General features: G+C 50.0%; 1 protein-coding gene across 1 annotated transcript in view; it reads right to left on the bottom strand.

The window, feature by feature from the left end:
* Positions 1 to 225: 225 nt before the first annotated feature.
* Positions 226 to 14968, bottom strand: part of LOC129382721 (uncharacterized) — a 92560-nt gene continuing 77817 nt past the window's right edge. Inside the window, exon 5 of the mRNA XM_055066854.2 lies at positions 226 to 474. Coding sequence (XP_054922829.2) covers positions 328 to 474 — 147 coding nt within the window. The 3' untranslated portion in view covers positions 226 to 327. The remainder of the gene's footprint in view (positions 475 to 14968) is intronic.

Raw genomic sequence — 14968 nt, forward strand, 5'->3', positions numbered from 1 at the left:
TTTGAAGCAGTTCGATACTTTACCATTTTTGCTGCGGAGCTGAACCTGAAACGAGCTGAAAGAAACGTTCCACAACCTCCCCGTCATTAAACATTCGATAATTTTGTTCCCAACTTAGAGCCCTACTCACGCATGAATTATTTGAAATATTATTGGATCCATCTTATTTAAGCATTTTCAGAATTATCAAATGAGAAGTCAAGCCAACATCATTGGATGCAGGTATCTTGCTCATCTGCAGCGAACAGCTTATGTTTATTTCACTGCAGACAGAGGGGAAAGCAGGGGCAGCGGGTGGTCGCTTGTGAGCAGTGGTGGTCGGCCGCGTTACAGATGCAAGTATCGGCTAAGCGTCTTAAGCCGTTGAAAGGCGCCTAAGCCGCATGCGTTAGTGTAGTCGTCGAAGTCTACTTCATAAAGTGCCAAGCCATGCTTCTTCGGTAGGTTTCCCGCTTCAGCGAAGAACAACTCTGTCTGAAAAGAAAACACAACGATCGCAGTTTTGATTGCGACGCTAAGTAGGGGCGCTATAACGTGAAGCTATGCCAAATTGCTGCCATTACATTCCTGACACTAGCACACCACAAACGGCCAAATATATTTCGAGGAAACCCCATTTAACGTGTCTATCACGCAGCGTCAAGTAAACGTGGAAATCTTACCATTGGACATGACGTGTTACAGTGATTGCACCTGCTTAGGCCAAACAGAAAAAAATCAACTTATTATTTTCGATTCTACGCTCCTTTCGGCAATAGCCCTCAGTCATTGGCCAGAAATTTGGGCTGTGGCAGTTCGCCCTTTGTCACGCGGTCTCATAAAATTGCGAGAACTCACCACATCAAGGTGACGTGTACGCATTAATGCTGCCATTACTGGGCCAATCAAGGCTATTTTTTGGTAGAGTAGCCGGATAGTGCACCGTCCCAAATTAAATAAAAGGTGGCTGCCCGCTGAACGCTCCGGAGCTGGCTCTTCGCACCTCCCGAGGAGAATGAATATCTTTGCCTGTAATACATAGTTTTATCTAGCAGTATAACGTTGTAAAGCCTTTTTTGGCTTGCATATGGCCTGGCACTGCCAAGTCCTCACTGAGGATGTGTTTTTGTGGCATTTTTAACTTTTAGTTCCACGCTGCAATGATTTTGGACCGGCCACCCCAAGTTAAGCAAGAGGAAGCGGCCCAATCGCAGACGCTGGCACCGCCCTGCTCGTCCGAGTATTCGCTTTCACTACGGCAGCTTGGATCCATCGAGTTGCTCGGCACTTCTGCACGCTCCTAGCCTCTTGTCCGCTAAGACAAACCACTCAAGGCAGGCAACCTTTTTCCTTTCAGAACAAGTAAAAGTGACCTCCTATAGATGACGAGAGGGTTCATTAGGTTATTCAAACAACGTTGCTGGTAACCGCCTAATGCTTGCGTCCGCAGTTACGTGAATTTGATGTCAGGACATCAGAATAAAATCAGGATGGAATAGTTTTGCGTTATACGGCCCAAAATGGCAATATTTAGCCGCAAGCCGAAAAAGAGGCCAAAAACAATTTTCAATGGTGTGTAACTAATTCTCAAACCACTGTCGCGATTGTTACAGGCTCTTTTAAATAAGCTAAAGCAAAATACGTCTGCAGTAAGCAGCGACGCTTTTTTTAAAACACGAATAGTAAAGCGCGTGAAAAAATCAATTCGCATTATTAAAGAAATGATGCCTTTTAACACGTAAACTTGTTTCACTCACGGCATTTATGGAACATATAGAAAGCAACTGCAATATACCGCTATCATTTCGAATTCGCATCAAAAATACCTTGTGAAAAAGTCGAATCGTTACAGAATAAAGCTGCTTCATTTGTCACGGAAAAATTCACCAATGATTACGATACTCCCAAACGCGAAATTTGAGCGGAGCTCTGTAAGCATTTTCATTTCGCGATGTCTTTGCTGGCGCGGACCATCCGTATCGTGCCGCACATTCCAAATGGAGCGAAAAGCGGCGCGGCTCCCTCGCTAATCTGGAGTATGCGAAAACCAGCGAGTGGGGGACTCGTGGCCACGATTTGCAGGGGCCGCCGCCGAGAGATTCGCCAGACGACGCGCTACTCTGGCGCCATCTCGTAGCTATCATCACCGCATTGCGCTTTTCTCACGCTTTTCCCATGCCTTCCTTCGCTTTCCGGCCCTCCCGCTTCGCTCTCCTTCCCGCATTCCCATCGCGTCTTTCATCCCCGCTAAGCTCCGCGTTCACGTTCACATTTCACTGTGCTCGTCCGCCCAGTTACGCCGCCGCTCGCCGCAGGAACGGGCGCCGAAGAGCTGCGGTCTGAAAGTATTCTCGTTACTTCAGTGTACCTGACAATAAACATCAAACATTTTCTGGCCAAAAGAACAGAGATTGATACGCTGCTATCTCAGAAGTACCGACTTTATCACAATCCTTTGGTATTCACATAACCCCATAACAAACAGGCCCGTCGCATCTTCTCCCGATCAGGTAGCCCCTTTAATACATCCCCGCTTCACCCCTACTAAGCTCCTGCATCAGTCACTGCCATTTCTTGAGATCTACCATAAGAATAAACTTCCATTTGAAATCGCTTCCGAGAACAACGACGGTGCATTTTTATTAAACTAAACTGTTCCGTGCACACCGACACGCAAGAAGGTTCTGATTAATTGCATTTGCTTTCTATTCATGACCGAAAATTGTTCTTTTGTATTGCACTGATATTTCCCTTACCTGAGTGTGGTCTTAGTATCAGCGCGCCTATTTTGCGCAAATGTTTTGTTCCTTTTTACTTGCGGTGCTATGTATAATTTTCATTTATTGTTTTGTGTCTTTCTGACCCCCATGCAATGCCCGTGAAAGTCTTTAGTGTACGTGAGTACAAAACACAGTTGTTGTTCCATTAAGTAATTCACTGTGAAAACAAAGCCATTCACCACATCATCGGCAGTGATAGTATAAGTCGTTATTGACATAGTTATACGAGTACCGTCCTGTGTGCGAGAAGTTTATCAAGACAACACAAGCAGCAGCAACCAGCATTAGCAGCGGCTTCAATCAGGAAAGTCTGAGAAGGTTTGCCTAGACAGCTTTGCTATGATACTACTCCTCCGCCTGGCCACATCCACTCGCGTGAACGGGTGGAAACGACAGGTCACTTTCAAAATAAGACGAGGGCTACGCCACAACTCTCCCCTCTTTGCCCTCCTTCTAGTAGACGAGTGGGCGTAGTCATTTGGGCAGTGGTATCGCTGTTCTTCCTGAGCATGGTGACGCATCGGTGGGTTGAATCCGCCCGAGGGTGACTGCGCCCTTAGTACCGTTTTGATGTTTGGCGAAAAATGTGGTGGCAAAAACTCCCTGAACTGTGGCGTAGCTAGGTCGTCTGGCACCCGGGGCCCATAAGTCTTCTGTCAACGCCCTCCCCCCCCCCCCCCCCCCCCCCGGGTGTAATCGAGGAAGGCGAGGATATCGACATTTGCCGGGTTTCAGCACCAGTGCAGCCACCCTGGATACCGCATACGTTCCCCGGGTCTCCCTCTCCTTCGCTACACACGCTGTTTTTTCTGCGCCAAATAACACAGGGTGCTGCACTAATAACTTCTGATAAGGGCATGTGCACATCTTCTGTCAAGACTGTAAGGCTTGGCAGCCAATACGAATGCGGTATCAAGGAAAATATGACTGACGTCACAAGTAACAAAAATAGCTTTATAAAGATTTAATTACCAATTTTAGTGGCAATACTGAATTTGCAAAATTAAAGCCCGACATTGATATCTTGCCCAACAACATCTTCACAAAAATCGTCGTAGATACTATGGCACGCCGTATTTTGGCGGTGGGCAGCCCCGAACGAAAACGAAAATTAAGTTGTGAGTCAGTGACGCTGATCGCCAATGCTATGACAATTATGAGTTCTCTTCATTCTGATCAATAAAGCCTTGCTTTTATTTGCTGCTACACGGACAAATGTGATTATCCGAGCTGCGGTACCACCACAAGATTTGGAACAGAATCTTGAGAACAGATTTAGCATGCTCTGCGTCGATTCTCGGCGTCACCATAAAAAAAAAAAAAAAGCCGCCATGAAGCCCGTGCCAGCGAAAGCTTGCACTACTGTTGGTCTGCAGTCGCAATGGAAAGGTTTGAGGGATCAAGGTCACTGGTCCACTATTTCAGATTTCTTTCGCTACTGCCATACTGGGCGCCGCCTGCAGTGCCAAAGTACTCTAGGCTGTAGCACCCAAAAGGATTTTCTTGAAGAAGTTTTTCTTGAGTTAATAATATGACTGAGTCCTCAATTCTCGAATTGAAGTGCTTCCTCTATAAGTACTGATTAAGTGATTATTCAGGATATGGTTATTACTTATCTGCCATATTATTCAGGCTACCGAATTCCTAGTAATCACAGACATATAACGTCATAGAATATCGGGAAATATCCTTACAAAATTCTCCTTTTTTAAAATAAGATTCCGTGTATAGCTGACACAGACATTGTACTAGTGACATGAAGTCACACAGCAGCAAAATGATAAAGAAACGGTTAGCTAGGACTAGGAGAAAGATGTTTTATTCAACACCGCAAAACTTATAAAAAACTAATGCAACGATTCAAAATCGATAAATAGAACATTGTATACATATTGGCGATGCACAAACCATAGTGGGACATCGAGCCTTTTGCACTAAAGCAATGACAGGTAAGGACAAATTTTTTTCAGTAGTTTTTTTCCCGACACTTCGCTTCTGCAAACTCATTAATTGCAGTATTAAAGTTTATATTTTTTGCATGTTATTTTTCTATGGTCAGTATCACCAAGTTAGACAGCCTTTCATCACTCACAGTGGAGCGCAGAGACCTATTGATCAGCTTTAACTTGGGAAAAGTTGCTTTCGCATAATGCAACTGATACGCAGATCGTGAGGAACAAGCGAAAGATAACGGCAAGATTACGGAGGGACTCAAAGAAGTTCCATTTGGCGATAAATTCCAGGAACTCCAAGCAACGAGTCTGAAGACGATCCAGGGAATCCCATTCGCGTCTTTTGACGGCCGCACTTGTGCAACGTCGCTCTCAACGAACGCTTCGCCGTAAACGCGAGCGCCGGGCGCGCTCGTTGAACGCCCTCGTAATCTTTGTTGGTCATCGCTGAGCTTTCTGAACCGAAGAGGGACTCACGAGCCTCAACGCCTTACAACGCCTGACTCTGTTTAGCGACGCCTGCTCCCAGTATGAACGCACGGCACGAGCGCACCCCACGTGAAACGTTCGGCTAAGGCGAGTAGTTTAGCGACCATTTTGCCAATTACATTTCAAAGCGAAAGCTTTACTGGGCGCGAACTTGCGATTTCACCGTGGCCGTGCTCAGAGGCGTCACATGACGTCACATCACGTTCCTCGTCGTTGCGTTCGCCTTCGCTCTCTTCGCGAGCTGCGACGCATGCCTGATGACATGTTGGATGATTGAGGCGGCAGGATGGACGGCGACAATTATGATAAGCAGGAGGAGGCCTAGAATCGACATCAGAACGAGATGAAGAGGAAACGAATCGCCCAGGGAACAGACGAGCAGCGCGCCGAACGACTCGCTAAACGCCGCAACATAGCTAGACAACCAGACTAACCTGGACTTGCTGTCAAGATTAGGCAAGGCTAACCATGCTATGCCTTAGCTTTCGCTACGTATATCCTGGCCATAGTCGAGCTAAGCCACTGCCAATTTTTCGAGCCCGCACATTCGTGCAATTATTTCGTGGGGTGTTGATAGAGCGGCAGCCGACAATTCTGCGGCGCAACGCATCGGGTACATGAGCTCGAGCTACTGGATACCGGAGCATTCTTTGGCATTTGCGCCCAGTAAAGCCGGCGAAAAGAGGGATGTTTTCAGACGTATATGACCCCTGTGATAGCGCCGACAGGCGTCGTTCAGTGTTTGTTATCAGAAGCGGATAAGGAACCGCTAGCGTGTATAAGAAGCACACGCTGTTCCGAATAAAGCATTCTCTGTTCCGCAGCCCGTTGCTCTTCTTGCTCGTCACGCTGCGCGTCTGGGTGCGTCCCCGTCCGCACGTAGTACACAACCCATGGCGACGAGGGTGGGACCGACGCAAGTGGCTTCCCGGGACCGTGGCGGATGCTGACAACAAGCGCGGCAGGCAACCAGGCCAGGGCGGCGGAACCTCGAGGAAACGGCAACATGTCAAAGGTGGGAAGAATCGATTGCTTTGACGAGAAGGCCGAAAGTTTTGACTCGTACGTGGAGCGGTTCGAGTTGTATGTGGAAGCAAATGAGGTAGCCGACAGCAAGAAATTAGCCGTATTCTTGACGGTCGTAGGACCGAAATCATCCGAAATACTGAAAAACCTGCTCGTACCCGATGCGCCTTTAGTAAAACGTACGATGAAGCTAAAGCGGTTCTCAAGCACCATTACAGCCCCCGGAAAGCCATTGTAGCGGAGTGGTGCAGATTCAACCACCGCGTACAGTTTGAACAAGAAAGCGTGACAGACTTCATACTCCAGCTGAGGAATTTAGCCAGAAGTTGCGCATTCGGTGACTTTCTTGACCAGGCCTTGAGGGACAGGCTCGTAGCGGGGCTGCGATGCGCGGACACCCAGCGGGAGCTGTTTGCGGCTGACGCCGGGGTTTTGACCTTTGAAGGGGCTTGCAAAATTCCTCTGAACCGCGAAATGGCATTGAAACAGTCGCAACAAATTAAGTCTGAGGAAGCAGCTCGTCAGACGGACCTGACAGCAGAAAGCAGGCAAGTAGGCAAGCTCTCGGGCCAACAACGCCCGTCAGAGAGAAACGCAGGTGAGGAGTCGCGACAGAACCAATAGAATGTTTCGGATGTGGAAAAAACCACTCGGAAAGAACATGTCAATACCGCAGGTACAAGTGCCACAACTGTGGCACGCAAGGTCATCTCAGGACGATGTGCAGGCGGGGAACCGAACCACGCAAAGAACTAAATTGGGTGGACGACTCCACGGAAGAATCGGATAATGATTTGCAGATTTGTAGTATCACCAGCAACAAATCCGCGTATTATGTTACCGTGGATGTAGAGGGCCACAACGTGACCATGCAAATAGACACGGGCGCCTCAGTGACGGTGATGCCAAAGGCAATCTATCAGCAGAACTGGGCGCACCTGCCCCTGGAGGCGGTGGCTGATCCGTTAAGAACGTACACGGGCGAGCTTGTCCCAGTTCTTGGTTCGGTCGACGTGCAAGTACAATACAACAAGCAGACTTGCGTCCTTCGCCTGATTATAGTCGATGATGCAGGAAAGCCGTGGTCATGCCTACTGAGAAGAAACTGGCTGAGTCGACTAAAGGTAATTTGGAACGAAGACGCTGCCATAAGGTCAGCAGACATTGTCACTGAGCTCAAGCGGAAATTTGCGCCTGTTTTTTCGAAGCAGTTAGGACCAATTTCTGGGTTCAAAGCGCAAATACTAACAAAACCGGGCAGCAAACCCGTGTTCTGCAGAGCACGTAAGGTACCTTTCGCTCTTGTTGAACCAGTGGGAAATAAGCTGGATACTTGGGAGGACGCCGGCGTCGTGACGCGGGTAACACGGAGCGATTGGGCAACACCCTTGGTCGCTGTGCCAAAGGATGGAGGGGTAGACGTCCGGTTGTGTGGTGACTATAAGCTCACTGTGAACCCCGTGCTGAAAACAGAGAATTACTCGCTTCCGCTACCAGAAGACTTTAGAGGGCTTGAGTGTTTTTTGCGTTTCGGATCTAGCCTCCGCATACCAGCAAGTAGAGCTATGTGAAGACTTCAAGTCACTCTTGACGATACACACGCATAGAGGGCTCTTCCAATACCAGCGTCTGCCCTTTGGCATTGCAAGCGCTCCGGCAGTATTCCAGTCGCTTATGGACAGAATTCTCAGTGGTATTCCTCACGTAGGATGCTACATTGATGATTTGATCATTGGGGGTACCACCACGTCGGACTGTCGCGAGCGGCTAGAAGAAATACTCCAGCGGTTTCAGGCCCACAATGTAACTCTTCAAGAGGGAAAAATGCAAGTTCTTTAAAGGCAAGTTCGGTACCTGGGTCACCGGATATCTGCAGCCGGAATCCAGCCTTAGGGATCAAAAGTTAAAGCAATTACGGCTGCGCCAGAACCCTCAAACACAATGGAATTGAAATCATTCTTGGGCATGGTGACCTTTTATTCCAAGTTCCTGTCGAACTTGACGACCGTGGCAGCACCGCTGTACGCTCTTTTAAAAAAAGGCCTGCGGTGGCACTGGTCCAAAGAATGCGCTGCTGCTTTCCACAAAACAAAGCTGCTCACGTCGAGCCCAGTACTCTGCTACTACAACCCAAAGCGACCACTTGTACTCAGTTGCGATGCATCTCAGTACGGATTGGGCGCAGTGATTTCGCATGTGCAACCAAACGGGGACGAAAGGCCCATTGCGTTTGCCTCTCGAACATTATCGGCAGCGGAGCGCGCGTACTCGCAAATTGAAAGAGAAGCGTTGGCCATAATGTATGCGTTGAAAAAGTTTCATCGATATCTGTACGGCCGTCGTTTTACGCTTTTCACGGACCACCAGCCATTACTCGGCATTCTAGGTGTCTGCAAGCGGATACCAACTTTGGCCGCTGCGCGCATGTAGCGATGGGCGCTTATCTTGGCGGGATATCGTTACGAGCTTAGGTATCGGAAATGGTCCCAAATGGAAGCGCCCGATGCGTTGTCGAGATTGCCACTTCCAAGTCAAGCAAAGGATGAAGAGGCCGACTGTTCGGCAGTTTTTGAAACGACGCCGCTGTCAGCCAGAGATGTCGCCAAGGCTACCAGACAGGACAAAGTACTGTGCAAGGTTGCTGAACTTACGCGTAGTGGATGGCCACTGCAAGTAGAAGCCGAGCTACGACCATACCATACGAGACGAATGGAACTATCGCTAGAGCAAGGATGCGTGACATGGGGTAGCAGGGTCGTTGTTCCGCCCAAACTGCAAGAATATGTGTTGGCATTACTGCATGCTGAGCACCCTGGAATAGTCCGAATGTTAGCTCGCGGCCTAGTGTGGTGGCCTGGGCTTCACGCAGCCATCGAAACCGTCGTGAAAAGTTGCAAAATCTGCCAAGCAACGCAGAGTAGCGCTCCCCACGCCCCTTTGGAATCCTCGCCATTTCCCGCTCGCTGCTGGCAAATAGTACACGTTGATTTTTTCGAGTGCGAAGGCGCTTCATTCTTGCTGTGGGTTGACCCTTATTCGAAGTGGATTGATGTCTTTCACATGAAGTCGACAACGGCCTTGAACACCACTAAACGGCTTCGTACCCTCTTTGCTGCGTACGGGCCGGAAGAGCTAGTGTCAGATAATGGCCCCCAGTTTACGGCACGAGAGTTCAATGATATTCTCGAGTCATGGGGAGTGCGTCACACGTACAGCCCACCTTATCACCCGTAGTCTAATGGAGCAGCCGAGAGGTGTGTGCAAACAGTAAAGAAAACCTTGCGTAAGCAACTACTCCATAATAACGCTTCGGGCAGTCACAGGACGCTACGAGAACGCCTAGAACATCTTTTGCTTGCCTATCGGACAACTCCATGCGCAGTAACGGGCCGCTCACCAGCCGAACTGTTTCTAAAAAGGGCGCCGCGTACAAAGCTGTCGCTGCTAAAGCCATCATTTCAAGAAGACATGTTAAAGGGGCAACAAAAGTCCAAGGCTCAACGCGACCGAGGTCGCTCTCCATGGCGCTTCTTCACGGAAGGGGACCGCGTCTACGTTAAAACGGTCAGAGGGGAGAAAACAGCGTGGACTGAAGGCCGAAAAGTGAAGGTCATTAGCCCTGTCACGTACTTGGTGGACACGATGAGCAAAGTGCATTTCGTTCACGTGGTCATCTGCGTCTGGCCAGTTATTCTCAGCACGCAGATACGTCTACCCCATGCCAGTCATCCCAGCCCGCCATCCCAGAGCACCTGCCGTACGCGGGCCCCCAGACAGTCCCGACGGGTATGCTCGGGAGCACGACGGGTGTGCACGAACGGGACCAGCCCATGGAGGGAGACCGTCAGCCAATGGGTCAACGAGAACATCTTCAAATAAATACAGAGGATGAGGCAACCGTTCAGCCCACGACCCCCACACCAGCACGGCCCCTATGCCAGGCACTCGTCCAGCCCACGTCACCCGAGCCCATTGCCGTACCACGTAGAAGTTCACGACAGCGGCATCAACCTGTTCGTTACCAGTCGGAGGACTTTCGCAAAGGAACTTAATTTGTGGGGGAAGGAATGTGATAGCGCCGACAGGCGTCGTTCAGTGTTTGTTATTAGAAGCGGATAAGCAACCGCCAGCGTGTATAAGAAGCACGCGCTGTTCCGAATAAAGCATTCTCTGTTCCGGAGCCCGCTGATCTTCTTGCTCGTCACGCTGCGCGCCTGGGCGCGTCCCCGTCCGCACGTAGTACACAACAACACCCCCCCCCCACTCTCCCCTTTCACCCGGGGCCCACGCCCCTCCCCCCTCCCTCCCATTGCTACGCCACTGTCCGTGACAAGGGAGAGACCGTCGCAACGAGGTTCAAGATGGCGGCGAGGTGCTTATACGTGGATAGAAAAGTGCGCGCAAACATTTCGGCGCAGACATTTAAGAGGCTGCTTTACACGGGCCCAATTCGAATGCGCCTATTCAAATACATGTGGAGCGCAGAAACGCTTTTCTGAGCTTACCACTGGGCTTATTCTAACGTATTAGTGGCATTTGAGAAAGTGAAATCCTAATGGGTGTTGGAAGTGAATTTCGATTTCGGTGCCGAATGTATTGTAAAGAAATTAAGAAATTTGGTAAGTCTGAAAGACAGAAGCATGAAGTTTACATATTCGTAGCTCTGCGCTAAGGACAGATATCATAGTTGTGTAAACTGCATTCAGTAAAGTATCCAAAGCGGACAAATCTGATATGTTAAATTGTATACATGACTTTGTTACGTTGTTTACAAAAACTTTGCAAAAGTCGTATTACCATTACTTGACTATTTCAAAGTCCTGTATATTACATCAATTTCGTCCCTTTTACATGTAACATTAGATGCATATACGCATTGGTGATATTCTCTTAGTGCGATGATACTCTGTGGTACTACAGACGCCTTTTTGTAGTCGGTGTGCCCGTCGCGGTGGTGATTGTTATAAATTCCAAAGGCCATAACAACGTCGTCAATGAGGACCGTGGAGCCCCCACTGCGTCGGGGAAGCGTGCTCGTGTCGCATCCTGCTTTCTTTTCTCACCCAGTCCGAAGTCAAAATAAATTACTTTGTTTACAGGAACCTCTGTAAGAAACTTGACGTCAATTGGATCATTTTGTTACGTTTTATTTTTTCACTATTTGCGTCAGCGGCCATTTTTCGTGCCACTTTTCGGTTATGGTGACTACGCCGATGGATTTATGGGTAATGGGACATAGGTTTTCGCATTGAAACATTGTGGTTTGCGCGCTAGACCCCGACTAGAAGGTTTGCCGTAGTGTGGGGGCTGCGGAATAATTTTCACTACATCGGGGTTTTATATCTAGCACCCAATTTTCGGTGCAGACGCGTTTTCCTGCGCAATGCGGCCACCGTAGCCGGAATCCAACCTTCGACCAACGCGTCAGGACGCTTGTCACCCAGTCATTCGGCACTGAGGACCTGCGGGACGCGGCGATGCACAGGCGGCCCGAGGCTGCATGGAAAAGATTTTTTTTAACACGTCTTTATTTCTGCGTTTAATAGGCCAAGCCTTGCGGCAGAAAAGGGGTGCTCTATGGGGGAGGGGGACCGGTGCTCTCTTCTTCTTCGAGGTGGAGTGGTCCCGAGGTCGGCTCTGCAAAGAGGCGGCCAGGCTCTTCCTTGTCCCTGAAAAAGTCCAAAAAAGCACTCCAAAGCTGGACTGCGTCCTTGAGCCCAATGTGCGATGGCGGGTCGAGCCACTCCTGCAGGGTGCCAGGTCGGTTCCCGCCCAGGGAGCGTAGTGTCCTTTCTCGGACCGTGCCAAAGTCAGAGCAGCTCCACAGAAGATGTTCGGCCGTACCTCTGGCCGGGCATGCCGGGCACTTAGGGCTCGGGTATGAGTGCGGGTTGATGAGGTGTAGCCTTGCTGGTGACAGAAGCTGGCCGGTCTGGGCTCGGCGAAGAAGAACCGCCTCTATCCTGCGAAATGTGCTGGGTGGGCGGCGATATAGTTTCTCAGGGTTGGCCAAATGCTGGAGAATGTTGCGGCGGTAGCTCTGTGCGCGGTGCCATGTCTCGGCCCTATCCATAGGGGGCGACGTCGTGTGTGTAAAGGCGGCAGGGGCCCAGGAAGCGGAAACGACAGTGGGTCCAGGCAAAGGCGCGGATAGAGCTGCAGCGCGCGCGGCGTGGTGTAACTTTTCGTTTCCAGTGATTCCTTCATGTGCAGGAATCAATTTGACGATTGTGGTGTAGCCTTCCCCTCGAAGGCGACGGACTTCAGTACGAATGGCCTTAAGAACGGCATAGTCCGCTCCCCCTGAGCGACAGGCAGTGTAGGCTGCTTGTGAGTCAGTATAAACATAATAGGTACAAGGAGCCGCATCCTGTCTTTCTACTGTGCGAGTGATGGCAAGGCGTATGGCTATGAGTTCAAGATTAGTGACAGTATGTTCCTCGGGAAGCCGTTGGACTGCAGTGGTATCCGACTCGGAATCATGACAAGCCACGCCGGCACCATTTGGAGACTGAGTGGCGTCTGTGTAAAGTTGAATGGCCCCATCTTGGGCTAGCTCGCATGACATCTTCGCGTGGCGTTTTGCGGCAGCTTTACGCCTTTGTGGATTAGCGGAACTCATGTTTTTTGGTAGTGGCATACCATCTACAAGATCGATAAGTTCTCATGGTGGGGCAGGAGATGAGAGCGGCTCTATAGATTATCGACATTGTAGCCTAATGTCCGTAAGATCTGATGGCCAGCCGCCGTTGTGGATAGACGGACACGCTGGGCGTGCAATTGCTGTTCGGCCAGATCCTGCAGGGCATTGATTCTACTACATGCGTGTAGGTCGGCAATAGGGCAGTACTGTGGTAAGCCGGTAACCAGGCGCATTGCCTTGCGGTTGATGCGCTCAAGCTGAAGGCATTGGGTTGCGTTAAGTCGCATGTAAGGATATGCATATAGTACTTTTGATGCGACGAGAGCTAGGGCTATTTGACGGAGCCCAACTTCTGTAATTCCCCACCCACGCGCAGAGACGCGGCGCATAAGGTGTAAGGCCTGATGGCAACTAAAAACTGTACCACGAAGCCAGCTTTTGGCTCCTCCATCTTTGTCAATTAGCATGCCGAGTATTCTGATTGTTTGCTTCCGGCAAATGACAGAGTCCCCTAAACGAAGGGAGATAAGGTTGCGTTCGGCCTCGGCTCGCAGCCGCGGTCCATTAATGACAGCCACGTACTCGGTTTTCTGCGGTGAGGTTTGCATGCCACACTCCTTAATGTAGTCGTGGACGGCGTTGAGGCCTGCCTGCAGGGCTAGTTCTTGCTCCCCAGGGGACCCCGAATTGGTCCACAGGGTTATATCGTCCGCATAAACGGCATAATTAAGACCGGGTATCGATGTCAGCAATGGTGGGAGGCCTGACATGGCAATGTTAAAAAGAGCGGGAGATATGACAGCACCTTGAGGGACTCCGATTTCATTATGTTGGCATTCACCGAGCGTATCCCCAACCATCACCGCGAATGTTCTGTCCGCAAGAAAAGCTTTCACGAAACGGTACAGGTTCCCACCTATCCCCACTGCCTGAAGTCGGTTAAGTATAGTAGTGTGGGGCACGGAATCAAACGCCTTTTTGACGTCGACTCCAACCACTACCCGGAGCTGTGCGCTGCTAGGGTATGCGAGAACGTCCTTATGAAGCCTTCTGAGAATATCTTGCGCGCAGAGCCCACGGCGAAATCCTACTTGCATAGGGGACAGAACGTTATGTTTGTCCAAGTACCATTCAAGTCTACGTACAGCCATGCGTTCCATCACCTTACAAACGTTAGAGGTTAAGGAAATTGGCCTGAGGTCTTGTAACGACCGGCTTGGCCTGCCAGATTTTGGAATCGGTATCACCACAGATTTCTTCTAGGCGGGGGAAAGATGACCGTTGAGCCAATGTTCATTGATCACTTTCAACAGGGCCAGCTTATACGATTTCAGAAGGTTCAGAAGCGTTGAATAACGTACTCCATCCGGTCCCGGGGCGCTATTGTGGTTGGAGTCATACAGTGCTGCCTCTAGTTCATCTAACGTGAAGGGGACGTCGTATTCGTGGGATGTGTCTGATGAGGGGTCCGCAGGCAGGGCACCCACATTTTCTGGTGGGGAAAAAAGACCTTCCCTGCTTGAATAGCTAGCTCAGCCGGGGAGACGTTCAGTTTCAGAGCTATGCTTTGGGACGGTGAATTTGGCCGCTTGCGTCAGAGGATAGCGCGAAATATGCGCCAGGCCTTCGATAAGTTAGCTGTGCCATTAAGCGAGTGGCAGAGCAGCTGCCAATCTCTGAGAGCGAGTTGCAAAGCATACCGCTCAATCTCCTGAGTAATGTCCACGTTTGGAAGCAGCCAATTGGTGTCTTGATCGTGCCCCGGCGCAGTTCGGCGCGTAGTATGCGAGAAGCTTTAGTGAAAAAGGGTAAAGCACGTAATACAACGAACACGTATAAAATCAGTGGTTAGAGCTACCCTTATACTTAATGTTACAGCGCGATATGTTTCGCAAGGGCGGTTGCTCAACATATGGTGGCGTATCGAGTGCGAACGGCGATTCGGGGCTTTCGATTTGTTGGACTGGAGCTGCTGGATTCGTTGGATTCGTTGGAGCTGTGAGTGTCCCACAGATCCCAAAACCTGGTGCAGCTGACATCGTCACACGTAGGTCCAGCGTCGTCCCGAATCAGCTGAGATTCTGCTCTTCGCTGCTTTT

This window comes from Dermacentor andersoni, chromosome 6, assembly GCF_023375885.2.
Source record: "Dermacentor andersoni chromosome 6, qqDerAnde1_hic_scaffold, whole genome shotgun sequence".
NCBI lineage: Eukaryota > Metazoa > Arthropoda > Arachnida > Ixodida > Ixodidae > Dermacentor > Dermacentor andersoni.